Here is a 17,428-nt window from a genome sequence, read left to right on the forward strand (position 1 = left end):
CTCTACAAGACGATGCGGAGTGCCGACGGAGGAGAAATCAGCTCCACATCCACTCCAGACCAGCTGGAGCTCAGACTGAGCTGTTCCCGTCTGCTCAGGCCTCACCTATGGGACCGGAAACCCCCACCACTCCTCCTCCTCCTCCTCCCCCACCTGTCCTAAAACCTCCACACATCATCCTTAGCTCGGCTCTCATCATACTCACGTCTACGCCACCGTCCCCTCTTGAGTCGCTTGGAGCAGCGGAGTCGGGAGCAGCTCATCGTACACATCACACTGCTGCATCGCTCCATTCGTCGGATCATTTTTGATGCACGTGAATCACTGTAGAAACTCCGACACTGTATGCATGAGACAACCCTGTTTATCAGCAACCTCCTCCTACTGAAAAGAACAGTTGTCTGATCTGAAAGGAAAGCATGCGAGGGGGCAGTGATTTTATACCTTCTGTAGGCTTAGACGCTTCCTCTCCACTATAGGTAACCCATATTGTATCACCATTTATAGCCCATAACCCACGACATGGACCCAACCCTCCTCTCTCCCTCCCCCTCGATTTGTTTGTGCGTGTGTAAATATGTACAGTAAGATACACACAGAGTATGTTTCTGCTTTAATTTTGAAAGAGAGCGTCGCCTCCTCTCTCTTCTCTCCTCTTCCTGTTGTGTTGTGTTGTAGGCAGAAGTGGATTTCTGTAGATAAGTGTAGAGACGACCCGGCACTCGTCCTTCTGTCTGTGTTTCTATTTTTCCTCTCCTTCTGGCTTTTTTTTTTTTTCCTGTGTGACTGTGACCTATATAGCTTTCTCCATCCACAGCAGAATGTAAAAGTGTTTTTATATTATCTGGTTTTCATCCATCTCTGGGAGAAGTACACACACAGACATCCAGTTATGACTGAGGAAGTATTGATGAGAGATTTTTGGAGAATGATGCGGCTGTTGACGAGTATTATTTAGGAGAATTTAAATAGTTTTATGTGCCATTCTTGAGTGAAACGGATGGGATGTGTTTGGTGTAGTTATAGACGTGCCACTTTTCAACTCATGTGGAAATTCCCCATTGATGATAAGATGTATTTAGTTTCCACCTGATTCTACATTTGAGATGAGAGAACACGAAGTCAATAACTCGAGAATCTGGAAAACTGTGATTTGAAATGTGCATTTTGGATTTAGCTGTGACGATTGAGATATTTAGCCTTGTAAATGATTAACTATGCTGTACAGTGCTTGCTGTTTGAGCTTGTGAAGACCGACAGCATGACAGTTCTATATCAAATTATTTCTCTGGTAGGCTATTTGTGAGACCATAATGGGTAACGAGCATGCCACTGAAGGACTTTTTTCCCCCTCATTGCCCATTTGCCGTCGTCTAATTGGGTTTGTGACTAATGGCAGGAAGTCAAAGGGGTTCAAAATGATTGAGAAAGGAGTTTTTGTGCTTCGACTGATGCCAGCGTAGCTATTTCAGGTGGATTTTTTTTGGAAACTGATTCCATATCACTCCCTAAAAGCAAATTGTTTGTACAGTTACAACTCATCGCTCTACCTTGTGTAGAAATTGTTGTCTTAAAGGCCTCCTGTTTGTCATTTTACTGTTTTCGTTCCAGTGTGGGCACTCATTTGTAATTCATGTATGCATTAGGTCTGTATAGGTAATATGATCTTCACAATATTGGACTAATATTGCTACTAGTATCTTTTTTATTAAGTACCTTTGTAACGTTCACTTTTTTCTCAGCATTATGTACAGCATCGATTCAAACAGTAATTAAGTGCATTATTGTAATTAATGTGTGTTGATGAGTTTGAATGGAGACAGTTTTTTTGAAACACATTTGGGGCCAATAGAAGCGGTCGTTCCTCCGGCATGTGCTAATCTGTATCATATAACTTTTTTGGACACATAATGTTGTAAATGAGATCTGTATGGGCTCATGATTTGCCTTCTACCAGAGCCTTCTTCTTTGCCCTGGTCTTCTTATAAGTATTGGTAAGTGTCGAGTAGCTCAGTCATCTTCCTGGGCTAATAAAAGCTGTGGAGAGCATCTTCTCAGAGCTCTTGAGTAACATTTTTAACATCAATCTGTGCAACAGTGAGACTTTTGTCCCGGTGTCACGGATGTTGCACTCTGAGGACTCTCCGCTCAGGATGGGACCATGCAGGCTGCAGTGATTTCTGTGATTGTACAGCTGTCAACCTTCCAAACATATCTGCTGTATCCGCCTGCACAGGCGGTTGGACCGACAGATCCTAACAGGACGACAACACGTCCCCGCAGATGAGCTGTCTGTCTCTGTCTGGCCAGAGACTTTGAATGTATCCGTGTACTGGAGCAGACCAACCGCCCAGTTCTCAACCATGTGGTCCCATCCTGCCAGACACATCAGCACTCTGCTGCAGGAACCTTGAAAACCCCACGTGTACGAGTTCAAATCGAAATACTGCAGTTGCTGTCTGTTTTTTTTATTTTTTAATTTTGCCTGTGTGCTGTACAGACTGATGATGCAAAAATCAATTCCCATATTTTTTTTCCTCTTAATCATTCAGTATTGTAATATATTTAATATAAAATAAAACTTTCATCAACACATCGGTCTATGCTGACATTTCTAATAGCTTCTGGTTTTTCACTTGGTTGGTCTCCAACCTCCACTAGGGGTCGCCAAAGCCTAATGGGGGCTTGTGAGGCCTTAAAAAAAAATATATACAGTAGCCCTTTATCTCAGTATTTAATTCATATCTGTGAAGGAAAACCAAGTTTAATTGTACTTTTTAAGTTTAGATTATTATTAAGTGGAAATAGAAAACTTTTCAAACTCCCCTCCTGAGCATTTCCCTGTGGTATATCTGTTGGCGTCGCTGTTACACAAACAGTTACATGGCTACGGCTGGCAACAACCATAACAATCCCAATTTGACCTACAAATCCTGATCTGAAATAGGTGATATGAAAAGGCAGAGTTAGACACCCAGTTGTATTAATCAATAGGCAGGTTTTGTTACTTACTGATGTAGTAGAACCGGTTTTGAACCATCTCATGTGGTGAAAGGAAACGCGTATCGACAAGGGAACACCAGCAGTTATTTTTCTCTTGCAGTGTAGTTTCCACAGTTATTCCAGTAGTTTGACTGTAACCAGGGAATAGCAACTGGGGAAAACAATGCCTCTTCCTGTTTTGGTTGCGTAATATCAGACGCGCTTCCTTCATGCTGTAATTCGACCTGAATTTTTCAGCAATCACACTCCGAGAATTGTATAAAAGGTTCCTAAAAATACCCGGAAAACTCATTTCAGAGGCAAAATTCTCAGGAAATAATCTGCTCAAAATGTATCTAAATCACTAATTTTATGCAAAAGCTTCTTGCTGTTACTGCATTTACTATTTGGCTTAAAAGTACAGATTATCAGTTGTTCTGTGCTGTTATCAGTATGCATTGAATATAATATGAAATAATATCCATAAGATATGTCACTTAGTCAGGGGTCGTCAGTCCCTTGAGGAAAGGGGGTCACTTGGGAACCACAGCTCTGACTTGAAGAGGAAAATGGACACAAATCTAATGGACAACTGGCTCCATTTATTGGTTGTTTTGTATAACAATATAGTCAATGAACAACACACTTGAGATGCACTCATCCAATAATAGCCTTATTTAGCGGAAAGGATCTCAGCCAGACGTGACCGATCGATACAGTCTAACATTATATGTCTCAACGTCATTATAAAGTTCAGTGTTTCCGCTATCAGTTACATTCAGTCAGACTCTGACTCAGTTTGGTGTGTCACATAAATGTCTGGCCTCATGTTACCTTTAAGAAAATGATTGCTTTCAGGGAAAAAAAGAGTACTGGTATCAGATAGGTACTGGCAAACATCTGGCACTGACAGAATCGTTATCTGGTGAGAAAAAGGTTGATTAGTGCTCCACAACACACCAATAAAAATAAATACAATCTTAATCGTTGTGAGTAACCAGATCAAACAGAAAACGGTACAAATGGTACAAAAACAACTCTGTCTAATTTAATGAATCTGGCAAGAAAGCAGCATTTTATGACCAACATCTGTTCAGCTGTCTTTTTGGGATGTGTAATTTCTCAATAAAGATGGACCCTGTTACTGTAACAGCGTCTTATATTTTGATGACAGCCTCTGACCAAACAAGCGACAATTCAAAGTACGGTTCACCTCGTGCAGAACTCCTGGAGCCTCGTAAAAATGGCTGTGAGAAAGTCATCTATGGGCAAGGCTTCACCGACACCACAGAGTTTGTCTTCTCGCAGGTGTTTCCTCAGTGGATGACATTCATCTGCCATTAACGTTCCATAAGTTTGAAGGTTTTTTTTTGGCAGACTCACCTTCCATCGTACACTGTAGGTTCCACTGAAATGTGTGACACCTTCTGTCTATCCCAAATGCTCATGTCATTGGTGCCTCAGTGCCTGCAGTCTTTCTTGATGGATGGCTTTAGTCGCCATTTCTGCATCTTCATCAAGTGATTCTCGGATGCAGCTTTTCAAATGTTCAATACCAAACCCAGTGGAGGCAGAGACGGGAACCACGTGTCTGAAGGTCAAGTAGTTCTTCGGTACCGTGTCATCAGGCAGTAGGTCAGAGAACTCTGCAAGAAGGAAAAACAACAGACTAAATGTTGAAAATTTAAGTATTAACAATGTATTTATCCTGGTAACATATTCATGGCAACAAGGTTGTAATTCTTTGTATGTACCCTTTTTGGCCTATTGATATTTCTGTTAACCCTTTTAATTGTTGCATTTAGTCCCTGTTGCACCGCTTTATCCTATTTCCAATTTAGATGAAAATAGGATAAAGAGGTGCAACAGGGACTAAATGCAACAATTAAAAGGGTTTTTTTGCTTTGCAGGGAGTACCTTCAGTATGACTTTGGGGACCAAATTTAAACTCAAACAGCATAACAATTTGTAAAAATCTATCAAATTTACCATCTGGGTTTTGTAGTTGCTCCTTCAGCTCTTCTAGTTTTTCCTCAGCATCAGGCAGATCCATCTTATTCACCACCAGCAAAGCAGGCTTCGATACGAGCTCCTCTTTGTACAACTCCAACTCCTTAAGACCACGGTGAGAGGAAGAGGAGGAGAGGATGAAGATGGTAAATTCAAATAGAAGACTGTGAATAAGAACAAAAGAGAAGTCATATTTATTGGTCTCACCTTGGTGAGAAGTTGAACCGCTTCAAAGGCCGACCTGAACGGTGTTTTACTTGCCAGCTGGAAACCGCAAACATCGACCTGCAGTCAGACAGATTAAACTCTGTTATCAACACAGGCATCTTTCAGCTGGTTATTCTGACCACACTCAAACATAAATGCCTCAGCTTGTGTTATAGGTGTTACTACCACTACTCACCACAAACAGCAGCTGCTTGGTCCTCTCCACATGTTTCAGGAACTTGTGGCCCATGCCTTTGTTTAAGTGAGCTCCTTCAATCAGTCCTGGCAGATCAGCAACAGAAATCTAACACAAATAAAAATTATAAGAACACCACCACTCAATGAGGGGAAACCGCATAAATAATTCAATGGTCAATTAAAGGTCAGTACAATAATATGCATTCTTATACCTGCTTGTAATCTTTGTACATCACTTTGCCGATCTCCGGCTTCAAGGTTGTGACTGTGAAATAACAAAAATGTAAGAAAAAAAGATCAGAGCATACAGACTAGAAGACTAGAAGAATTATTTAACTCAGACAGAATTAAAGAAGTGCGTAGCATTATATACTCACAAGCATAGCTGGCTATTTGAGGTGTGGCGTTGGACAGGGCGGTCAGGAGAGAGGACTTTCCTGCATTTGGGTACCTGACGATGAAGCAACACAAGAAAATCAGATATTTATTATTTCAGTCTCAGCTGAAATGAAGCGCATTCAATTGTGTTTTCATTCTCACCCAACAAGGCCCAAGTCGGCGATGAGTTTGAGGTCCAGCCTTATGTTTCTGACCTGGCCTTTACTTGGCTGAAAAGCAGAGTGCATGGAGCCTCCAAATCCTCCTTTTGCCACCATCAGACGATCACCCTCAGCATTCAGGTCACCTTGGAGGTGGATAAGCATGAGGTCAACTTTTTACTGCAACATCAGTTAGGTATTCCACTTCACTTTGATTCATGATTATGCCACACATGTAACACAAATTGTGTACTTAACCCATAAAAAACAACCATCCTGTGCTTATATTTCAGCACATGAGGTATAAAAAATATGTTTGACATACCAAGTATTTTTCCTTCATCAGTGGTGACTGTGATACCAACAGGAGCCGAGATCTCCTTGTTCTCCCCCTTCTCTCCTTTCAGCGCCCGTACACTGTCAGAAAGTACAATTCACACTCAATTAACATAACTGCTCTGACAGACATGAATCTATTCTGATTTGGCACTTGACAGGAAACTTAAGATTGTCTGTTTGGGGACAAACCTGCTGTTGGCTCCTGCTCCACCTAAGAAACGTTTCTGGGGGTACTTGTCCTTGATCCTCTTTAAAGTCATGTTCTTCGCAGCCACCACCCAAACATCTCCCCCGTTTCCTCCTTGTCCTCCAAGACGGGGTAAACCCATGCCCCCACTGCCTCCACGGACATACAGACGGAGGTTATCAATGAAGTTTCCATACTGCATGAGGCAGAAAAGAGGCATAACAGTGATGACATCTGAAATGTGTCCAAGTAACTTCATGGATAATATTTTAAGATTTACAAACAACATTTAATGACATGTGGCAGTAGTGTCAGAAAGAGATAGTACCAGGTTATATAAAAGAGTACTGCAGCTTCACTGATTTTAAAGTTAAGATGAAATCATGGGTGGGTCAAGCATAAATGCAACACTTAAGCTCTTGAAATCTGGTCGTAATGTTTTAGTGTTTTAATGTTTTGAAATGCTGTTGTTTTGTTGTTGGGGTTGCTGATGTTGTTGCTCAGTGAATATGTATTGTCTTGAAGCTGTGCTTTTTTTTTTTAAATACAACACTGTTCATTTTCTTAACATAGATGTTTTCTCTGTCTCCTGTCCAAGGCCTACAGATGTAAATTAGTTTATAGCTAACTCTGGAAGCTTTGCAGTGTCCCTGTCAAGTAAAATGAAAATAAACTGTATTCACTCATCATAGAAGTAATAATGTCATTTGAAAAATAAAAAAAAATGCTTTATTTTTTTGCTGTTTGACTTGGACTGATTTTATTGAGTTATTTAGGTGTGTCAATAATTATTTTCCATGTCAACAGATCCATCTTCAGGAGGATTACAAGCCCAGGCAATAATAAACTGGTACAGTAAGTGGACCTTGAGTTGGGAGTGATTTGTGAAACTACTTCAAAGGGCGAGAATGAATTGTCATGTAAAAACATACAGTATATCTTTGTGGTCAATGCATTTAACCTACACATTTATTATCATAAAGCTGTGAACACATAGTTAAACTAAGGTGCAGACATCCAACAGCAATCATAGTTCGTTCTCATACTGTTCAGTCACATGTGGCCATAATCTTATTATAAATACGTTGATAAAAGACTGTCAATGTTGATGTTTTGTCAGTATCAAGAGCCTGTCCCACAGCTAGCTAACAGTTAGCCAGCTATGCCAATGTCACCATTAAAATTGTTGGCAAGTAAATTGTTTTCATGAGATTAAAACTGTGTCCGCCACAGTGCTTACCTTCCGGAAGCAGATTCTACTGAGCTGAACCATCCTCTGTGGCGTTTATTGCCACTTTTTGTGTTTGTTTACTGAGCTAGCGGCTAGCTTACATGTGTTTGTACGAAGGACCGGAAGCGGTGGTTTCCTCTCAGCTCATTGGATCATGAGACAAAAGGGGCGGGACTCCGCAGCGCTGAGTGACAGCTGCTGGGTCCCTCCATCTCCAGTCCGACAGAACCACAACATGCTGCTGCTGCGGAGAAACTAGCGTCTTTTTTGACATATAAACAAAGAATAAGACCAATAATACATGAGGTTGTAGCATCTTTAAATACAGAAGTAGTTCATGAGTGCTTAAGATGTTGAATCAAGATAAACCTTTCTTTCTCCTTTGGTGACAGTCCAATCATATTTAAAGGGGCACTATGTAGTTTTGGAGAAGAAATTTAAACTTTAATCTAAATTGACAATATTAATGAGGTAACAATACAACCTCAGAAATATTATTTTTTTTCCCACAACTGAATAAGCAAGCTGTTCTCAGAGGAAAATATGGTCCCCAAAACACTGTTTGAAGCTGGAAAGGTGGCAGGGTCCGCCAAATATAAACAAAGTAACAGTATGAAATTGTGTTGTCCTTTAAGGTCGGTTTGTTTATTCAGTCATGAAAACAAAGAAAGTTTGTTTATTTAGTTTGTTTAGGCATTAAAAAAAATATCGATCAATGAAGATCTTTCTCTTCTGATGAAAATGTCTTCCCCAAAACTACGCAGTGCACCTTTAAGAAGATATAATATTTAGTCAGTTAGTAACTTAATGGACCACAATGTGGAAAAATAGTCTTTGGCTTCACCACACTGTGAAGCAGGTAATGAAGACAGTGGGACATAGCATCAACAAACAACATGACTTTTAAAGAACATAAACACAGTTTAAAGAACAGAGAGCGACTACATTAAGATTAACCTTGTAAAGAGTTAATTTTCAGTACGGGGCCACACATGCTGAAAATATGCAAAGCACTTTAAAATAACTGCAACGCTTTAAATAGGTCATCCATTTCAAGTTAGATGAGCTGGTAACTGCATTTCTATGAGACCAGCAACTGAACGGTGCAGCCACTCTACTATTTAAAGCTCAACAGACTTTCTTCTCACCTCTGAATCTCAACATTTTCTCTTCAGTCAGTCATTTGCCTCATTACTACCTGGCTGATGCAGCAGCTCTGTGTTGGCAAACTTATAAATGTACTATATGATCTCACAAAGTTGATAAATACATTTTTTTTTCTACAAGCAAAAAAAAACACACACACCACATCTGTTTAACTTGTTTTTAAGTGGGATTTTTTCTGTGTTTATTCTGTTAATTCTGTCCAACACTTTTACATTACGGACATAAAACACAGTCTACAGGAGCCCATAGCAGGGCTTTGTTTGTTTGTTTCTACGGCAGTGGACAGCACTGGGTTGTCCTGAGCATCACTCACATTTGAGCAACACATTTCTTAAAATAAGAGCCTCCACTTGAAGCCCACTCAGTGAGCAGCAGAGGGTCGGCGGCGCTGTGAGGATGTTGATGATGATGGTGAGGATGATGATGATAATGTGAGGATGATGTTGGTGCTGTGAGGATGTGAGGATGATGATGATGATAATGTGAGGATGATGATGGTGCTGTGAGGATGATGATGATGATGATAATGTGAGGATGATGATGGTGCTGTGAGGATGATGATGATAATGTGAGGATGATGATGATAATGTGAGGATGATGATGGTGCTGTGAGGATGATGATGATAATATGAAGATGCTCTTCTCAATCTTCCGGCTCTCTTCATTCTCCGTGAACGCGCTCACGCCCGCCGGTGCACAGTGAGATGCGCATGTGACGACAAAAGCAAACGCAGGACCCGGTTTCTGCCTGACACACACACACACACACACACACACACACACACACACACACACACTGACATAAAGACACAGAGAAGACCTTCCCCTCAGACGACAAACACAGGCTGATCAGACCTGAACAAACCAGGTCTGCGCGGATTTAACCGCACGGAGGTAAGTGTGTGTGTGTCTGTGTGTGTGCATGCGTGATGACGAGAGAGAGGTTGGCTTATTATCTCATGTAAGACCCCGGACAGTCGGATAGGTCCTCCCACCGGTGTCTGCCTATTTATACGGTTAGAAACGCCGCCGTGGGTCGTGATAAGAGGACGCGACTGGGAGATTGAGATCCATCACAACGCGGTAAGAGATCCTGTTCTTGGCCGAGTGTCGCGGATGACCGTGAGTGTGTGTTTGACCTAAATTATGCAATGATGGGTGACACAGGCGCTGTCGCATGTGCTCCTTACTGGATGCGGGCTGCTCAGGAGTCAGGAGTGTGGTGGTGGTGGTGGGAGGTTTGAGCCATGAGGATGTATGATGATGATGATGATGATGATGATGATGGGCTGCCACATCATTCTGTTGCGCCACCAAGCTCGTGCTGCAGCAACATTCACAAAAAAAAAAAGTGCACCCCCAAGTTAGCACATTTTGTTTAATAACTGACCTGTGCAAATTAGCCCACGTTGCAGGGATGAGGCTGTAGTGTCAGGCCTGTGGAAACCAGACGCTGCTTTCAGTCAGAGCACATCCTGATGGTGATGGAAATGCTGATTTTCCTAAATGATTTATTTTAAAAAAAGTACATTTGATCATTCTTCTGAGCACACTGAACATTACATGTAAACAGTGTCTTTGTTGTCCATATATAGCCCACAACTCTCAGTACACCACGTTCTAGAAAAGTATGGTCCCTCCTCTCCTCACATGGGGCACAGTGCGCACATGTAGGCGCCTGAAAGGGCAGATAAACATAGTAACACACCACAAATGAAGCCAACATCACATTTGAGCTGTTTTGTGTTTTACTCTCAAGGTTTCTCTGGATTTAAAACACATTCAGAGTTTTCCTCTCGTGATGATCTGCACTAACTTTTCACTTTGATATCGATCTAAGTTTGTTTTATAGTAAAATACAGAGAAAATAAAGCACACAGGCGCATTATGCTCATTATTTACTCTTGCCTTTTTTTCCACAATAATCTCAGGAATGTAAAATGTATTGTGAATCAGGTGTAATCAGCACATGATGCAACAACAGCACGGCACTGTTGTTGCATCATGTAGTATTTACACCTGTCAAGGCTGATGAAAGCAAGCTGGAAGACTTAACCATCCTAAACAGACACTAAATACTACCGTGTGATTATATTATCTTATTCCACTTGCTGGGAGATGCAGTTAAAAGCTACTAATCGGACCTTTGAGTTGAAATTGTTTTGTCATACTGTTTACAGGGTCTAGAATAAACTTCCCCACTGAACTATACTTCTGTTTTGTCAACAATATGGGGAGATCACCTGCTCTGTTTTTTAACTGGTGGAAAAGTTGCCAGATAACAGTGTAATCTAAAGTTACAAAACAAAATCTGAAATAAACTCATAGTAAGGGACTAATCATCACCGATTGAAGGGCGTGCAAAGCAAAGATTCAGCATCAGAATTGGCTTTAGAGGCCAATTATGTGTACACAGACAAGGAATTTGAATCTAGTTTGCATTGCTGTGTGTACCACACAAAATTAGACATATAGATGGGAACAAGGACTGTTCAAATAAGATAAAGAATAAAGAATGAAGAATGGTACAGCACAATGATTTACAGTAGTATCTGCAAAGAAAACAGATGGCTAACACTATAAAAAGTTCTGTTGTTAACAGTACAAGAAGGGAAAAGAAGCAATAAAGGTAGTGCAAAGACTTAAAGATTGAATATTGGATAAATATGCGTACAAGGGGTGGATGGATTCTGTACATTATAAGCTTGTTGACATGTATATTATTTGCAGGATATATATCGACAATTATGTACTGCAAGCAGGATATATATTGACAGTGACAAAAAATAAAGGACAAAACAAAACAAAACAAAATAAAACACACACACACACACACACACAAAACCCTTTTTATGACTGTAAACAGTGTGGTGTTTAGTCAAACTGGACACACCAGTATCCGCTTGCCAACTGGGGGCACGAGATTCACCAAACAGGGCAGGCAATGTGTGGAATCCCAGTGCTTTCACTGGAAAGGGTAAACAAGCCGGCAACCAAAGACAACCAGTTGGCCTACAGACACAGGTCAGACAGGGGGAGGGTGGGAGGGAGGGGGGAGGCAGAGAGGGGTGCCCGTGAAATGAGGCAGACTGTATTAGCAGCAGGGAGACATGGAAGTTTTAAGGGAAGTGAGCCAGAGTTTTGGGATGTAAGACAAAGGCGAAGTGGGCAGTGTTTTGGTTAGTATGAAACTGGGGCAAGTGGTTTACTATGGCCGGTGGGTAATGTTTTGGCGGGAGTGTCTGTGAGTGTGTGGTGGTGGTTGTGGTGGCTGGTGGATATGAGAGGAGGAGGAGGAGGAGGAGGAGGAGGAGCTCTGATAGTTTGGTCTGTCAGCATGCCAGCACCACATTCTCACCCTGCTGCTGTTGAAAGGGGCGGTAAAGACATAAACAGGCCCAGTGGGATTAGGCCCCACTCGGAGGAGTGATCAGGGGGGATTTGCTGCACAGCGGGCACACAATGGCACTGTCGCGTAACACACAAACACACACTACACATGCTCAACGGCAACGTTTCACAACAGACCCAAGCCTACATAAATCTGATTAGAACTCCCTTTTGTTTGGGAAGCGGCACCGGGGTTAACAGAGGCTAGCCTCGCCGCGGGCCATGTGTGATAGGACAGGGGGTGTGTGGACGTTGGCGGGACGGCAAAGAGAAAAGCTGGGGGCACGTTGTGTTGTGGCGGGGTGTTTCCACGTGTGTGAAGCCCCAGACAGACAGGGAGGGTCATGGTTGTGTGTGGAAGCACAATAACAGGATGAATAAAAGTTTTTTTCCCCCGATCAGTGTGTGTGTTGGAGTCAGCTGATGACGGTGGATGGAGACAGGATCTAAGCTAACATGAGACAACAACAACATTGGCAGACACAAAGATAGCAAGCCGGTTTGAACCTGTTCAAATAATCTGACCCAGAAACATGGAACCAGTGGGGAGACAAAAGCAGCAATGGGCCTCTGCTGTTAGTTGAATGTCAGATAGACGGCGACAGAAATGTCTGGACCGTTCTTCACATTTCCATCATTCCTCCTCAGTGCCGGCTCTGGCCCAGGCTGCAGCCATGCCTCTTCTGGAAGAGACCGCTCTGCCACAAGAGCACCCACCCACTGTCCCCGTGGTCATCATAGGTAAAAGTTTTGCCCTTAGGGTCACGGTTAGGAAACATCTTAAAAGTATTTTTCTTAATCTAACTTCTAATTTTGTGATGCTTATCCACCTTTTCTGGGTCTGTTTTCAGGCAACGGGCCATCAGGTATTTGTCTGTCCTACCTGCTGAGTGGATACAAGCCGTACCTAGATACAGCGACTGTCCACCCAAACCCGATACTCTACAGGAAGCTGCAGGAGACCAAGCACCTACCCATCACTGAACAGGTAAAAACACCTACCAATTCCTTGCATCTACATGCATTATCCCGTCACTCATCTAACTTTTATTTCCGCAGGATCTGGAATATTTGAGTGAAGGTCTTGAGGGGAGGTCGAGGAACCCTGTGGCTGTGCTTTTTGACACACTACTGCACCCTAATGCTGACTTTGGCTACGAGTTCCCTCCTGTCCTTCAGTGGAGGAGGGACAAGCAGCAACACATCCCACATCTGGTGCTGGGGAGGGCAACACCGGGAGGTGCCTGGCATGTAAGCTACAAGGTTTAGTCTGATCCATATTTTCTGACAATCCCTTTGTTTTTCTCCTTCTCTGACGCTGCATTTTCCTCTTCTCTCCTCAGGCAATGGAAGGCTCCATGCTGACTATTAGCCTTGGCATCTGGATGGAGCTTCCCGGGGTTAACTACAGAGACTTGACGAATGGGAAACGCAGGTACTGGGAGAGGACAGTAAAGACAGGGCTCAAGTCTCAGCTTAATTCTGTGCTACCTCATTCCTCATCGTCTCTCTGTTCTCTCTAGGGATGTAACCAGCGACAGAGCCACCCCAGAGGAGATCTCATCCTATTACCGTAACTTTGTGAAGCTAAAGGGCCTCCAAAAGAATTTTGCTGACAACACCTACGTGACCTCCGTCCAGAAACTCTGCCGGGGTCACGAGGGGGAAGGTCTGGAAAATGGGCACACTGATCAAGGAGATGGAGGGGTGGGAGATGGTGGGAATGAGGGCTTTGAGGGAAATGGAGTTGAGTGTCTAAACAATGGAGGAGGGGGGGCTCTCTGGGAAGTGAGGGGATACCAGCAGGTGCAGAACGACACTCATGTCCCTTTCTCTCTGTTTGCTGAGAATGTAGTTCTGGCCACCGGTGCGTCTGATTCACCAGTTCGTTTGGGTGTAGAGGGGGAGGACCTGCCATTTGTATTCCACAGCATCTCAGACCTGGGTGTGGCCGTAAGCCGGAGAAAACTGGACATGAACTCTGATCCGGTTTTAATCGTAGGTGCCGGTTTAAGCGCTGCAGATGCAGTTCTGTGTGCTTGTAACAGCAATATCAGAGTGCTGCACGTCTTTCGTAAGAACGTAGATGACCCAGACCTCATCTTCAAACAGCTGCCCAAGACCCTGTACCCAGAGTACCACAAAGTCTACAACATGATGTGCTCTCAGACCTACACAAACGTGGCTCCCTCCTCTGCTTCAAACAGACCCCAGCCCGTTAGTATTGCCTCTTCAGTATGTGCCAAGATGTGCCCAAAGCCCCAACTTGCAGCAGGTAACATGGCCAGTAATGCCAGTGTCAGCCTGTTTCCTGACTACACCAGTTTCCCCGAACACTGCGTGGTGTCCTTCCAGTCTGACATGAAGTGTTTGCTGCAGGGGAACAACTCCCTCAAGGCATTCAAGATCTCCATGGCCCTAGTGCTGATCGGGACCAACCCAAACTTGTTTTTCTTGAAGGGGCAAGGCCAGTACCTGGGTCAGGATCCAACAAAACCTGTCTCCTGCAAGCAGAACCCCATTGACATCCACCCCTACACTTTTGAGTGTACCAAGGAGCCAGGTCTGTTTGCCATGGGCCCGCTAGTGGGAGACAACTTTGTTCGCTTTTTGAAGGGTGGTGCTTTAGGCGTCGCCTCCTGTCTGCTGAAGAGACTCAAGAAAAAAGGGAAGCTCATCAGCAATGGAGGCAATAACTTCATTTGAAAAAAATGATGTGGAAAAGAGCACTACACGTTGTGTTGTAGGGCGCAGATTTCAAGTCCTCTTACCAAGTGGTGTAAATGGTGAAGAGGAAAACAAGATTTTTAATATGTTTTAATCATTAATGCAGTGTTTTCTCATCAAAGCTAAGGCATTTTTACAACTTCTTGAGACCAAAAAGACAATGGATGTATACCAATTCGTTTCTAAAGAAACAGAGCTTTCCAGAGTTTCGTCTGACTTCATAAGAAGTCCCCAGAAGTCCAAGCTGCCGTGTGCCAATGTTTTTTAGTCAATCTGTAACCTCACTACTGAATGGGACCTTATTTTCATCAGGGTTATTTATTCGTTCACCATGTGTCTTTCAATCCATTTACTAACAACATTTAACTTCTATTGTATCACACTTTAAGTCTTTCTTTAGCATAGCCTTTAGGAGAGGAATGCTCAAAATCAGAGGCCACTGCGCTCACTCTCCATGCAACTTATAGTTGTGTAAGTGACGGACTGAAGCAGAGCAATCTGTAGTCCCACTTACAAAGTTACGATCATCTGAACATACAATCCAACAAGTTCATGGATAAGCAATTTTAATGTTCCTGATTATTCTGAGCCTACCATTTCTTTCTTTTTTTTTTTAACAGCAGAGGATTCTTCGCTTAGCTGCTAATGTAGGTAGTTGGAGCCATATACCTAAAAAAGTTAGATGAGTCTAATAAATCTGACCTGTTGCTTTGGTTACAGCGCTACTGAAAGGCTTTCTATGCAAATATCTTCACTTGCAGGTCTGAATGTATTCTTGGGAAACCATTACTAATTTTATCGTTTGGATTCAAGTATTCTGGCAAACAATATGGTCATTAAAGGATCATTCTAGTGTTTTACATTTTTCTTGTTTATATATATATTTCCATTTTCAGATAGGTACTCCAGTGAACAGTGAAAATCTCGAGTTTTATTTTTTAAAAGTTTAACATTCAGAACAGCAAACTTCAGAGCACAAAAGACAATTAAATTCACATCATCTTCATCCCACTGATAATGTTTGTTTTAAGAAATATGGTGGATGTTTCTGCCATTTGGCATCGAATGTTCAATTAATGTAAACTTCTCATCAAATCAACCCATTCTTTAAATTGTATTCCTCATACTGATACATTTAGACTAAATGAAGATGGGCGTGGTGTTCACTGTGAGGGGGTTGAATGTGATTTGTATAAAATCAAAACCCCTTATCTAGACACTTTTTTTAATTAATTTTAGACAGTTCAACTGAAGCTAAACCTATAAACAGTAGATAAACATGGAGAAGGGGTTTAAAAAGAAAACACAGAAGAGCACAGTTGCTAAATATCCATTTCTACAATCATACCATCCAAATAGTTTATTTTTTATATTGTTAGCAAACCAAATCTCAGCATCCGCATGTATTTTTATAATTACAGTATGCCATTTTGAATAAGCTGTGGCTATCCTTGTGAAGGCTAACATCTAAACTCCATCTTGGAACTATAGACTAACTAAGTCAGACTTCTCCCAACATTTCTGAGATAACCCGGCTAGCAAGTTTGTTTTGTCTTTTTTTGTTTTATTCATATTTCCCAACTCTACATTCCTGTGTATATATACAATCCTTCTTCCATTTTCTAACACAGCTTCATGGTAAAAAACAGCCAATATTGTTTTGTTAAGTGCCAAATCACAATTGAGACAGGTTGTGAGCAGTGACAGTAGCAATCTATTCTTCATTACCGCTCTATTTCTCTCCTTTCAGTCACCGTCTGCACAGTGTGATACATAACTCTTTTGTGTGCTGCTCACGCACAGCTCATGGTTTGTTTATTGTGATGTGAAACTTTTATCCCTGTGTCGGGATTTTTTTTTCCCTTCTGCCTCCTTCAAAACAATATGGTAGTAAGAATCAGTGTTGGGGGTACTGCATTACTAAATAACACTGTAGTCACATTACTTTTTCCACTAACAAAGTAGTTTAATGCATTGCTATTTAAGTTTTGGTAATCATATAACAGTTAACTAGTGAAAATGTTGTTACTTGTGTTAAATACTGAATTTCAATTATTCCTTGATGCTTTTTTCACTGACTTGTTTTGATATAAATATTAAATATATGCATGCAGGCATGAACCATTGCCTAGCAGCAGCTGCTGAGAGCGGATGACAGAAAAGTGCTATGATGCAGATTTGGGAAGAGTTTTAAGCCAGTACATTAAAGGACTGCAGAGGAGACTGGGTGGCTCAAAAGTGGAGACATCTCTTGTTATTTCTTTGAATTTACTGAAAGGAAATCTAAAAATGTGATCCTGTTAGATCCAGGTCGGACATAACTGTCCACCACTGAGATCTCTAAGAGCAATCTGCTTGCTTAATAAAGCACCAACAGTTTTACTGTGTCCATCCATATACTTGATATTTTAGTAGATTTGAGTGGATTTTAGTAAACAGCTCGCAGGTAGT

At 42.0% G+C, this 17,428-nt stretch overlaps 2 protein-coding genes across 2 annotated transcripts; one reads left to right on the forward strand and one right to left on the reverse strand.

Moving 5' to 3' along the window:
- Nucleotides 1–3,564: 3,564 nt before the first annotated feature.
- gtpbp10 (GTP-binding protein 10 (putative)) lies at nt 3,565–7,815 on the reverse strand. The gene is made up of 10 exons (XM_073485287.1): nt 7,703–7,815; nt 6,465–6,658; nt 6,262–6,353; nt 5,938–6,082; nt 5,775–5,848; nt 5,610–5,662; nt 5,396–5,503; nt 5,200–5,277; nt 4,972–5,095; nt 3,565–4,628 (listed from the first exon to the last, which is right to left on the reverse strand). The coding sequence occupies exons 1-10, from the start codon at nt 7,733–7,735 to the stop codon at nt 4,432–4,434; spliced, it is 1,098 nt and encodes a 365-aa protein (XP_073341388.1). The 5' UTR covers nt 7,736–7,815; the 3' UTR covers nt 3,565–4,431.
- Nucleotides 7,816–12,903: 5,088 nt separating this feature from the next.
- Nucleotides 12,904–14,956, forward strand: osgin2 (oxidative stress induced growth inhibitor family member 2). Its single transcript, XM_073486039.1, has 5 exons — nt 12,904–12,991; nt 13,102–13,238; nt 13,310–13,501; nt 13,594–13,685; nt 13,774–14,956. Exons 1-5 carry the CDS (start codon nt 12,925–12,927, stop codon nt 14,954–14,956), a joined length of 1,671 nt encoding a protein of 556 aa, XP_073342140.1. The 5' UTR covers nt 12,904–12,924.
- Nucleotides 14,957–17,428: the final 2,472 nt, after the last annotated feature.

This window comes from Pagrus major, chromosome 17, assembly GCF_040436345.1.
Source record: "Pagrus major chromosome 17, Pma_NU_1.0".
In the NCBI taxonomy this organism is placed as follows: Eukaryota; Metazoa; Chordata; class Actinopteri; order Spariformes; family Sparidae; genus Pagrus; species Pagrus major.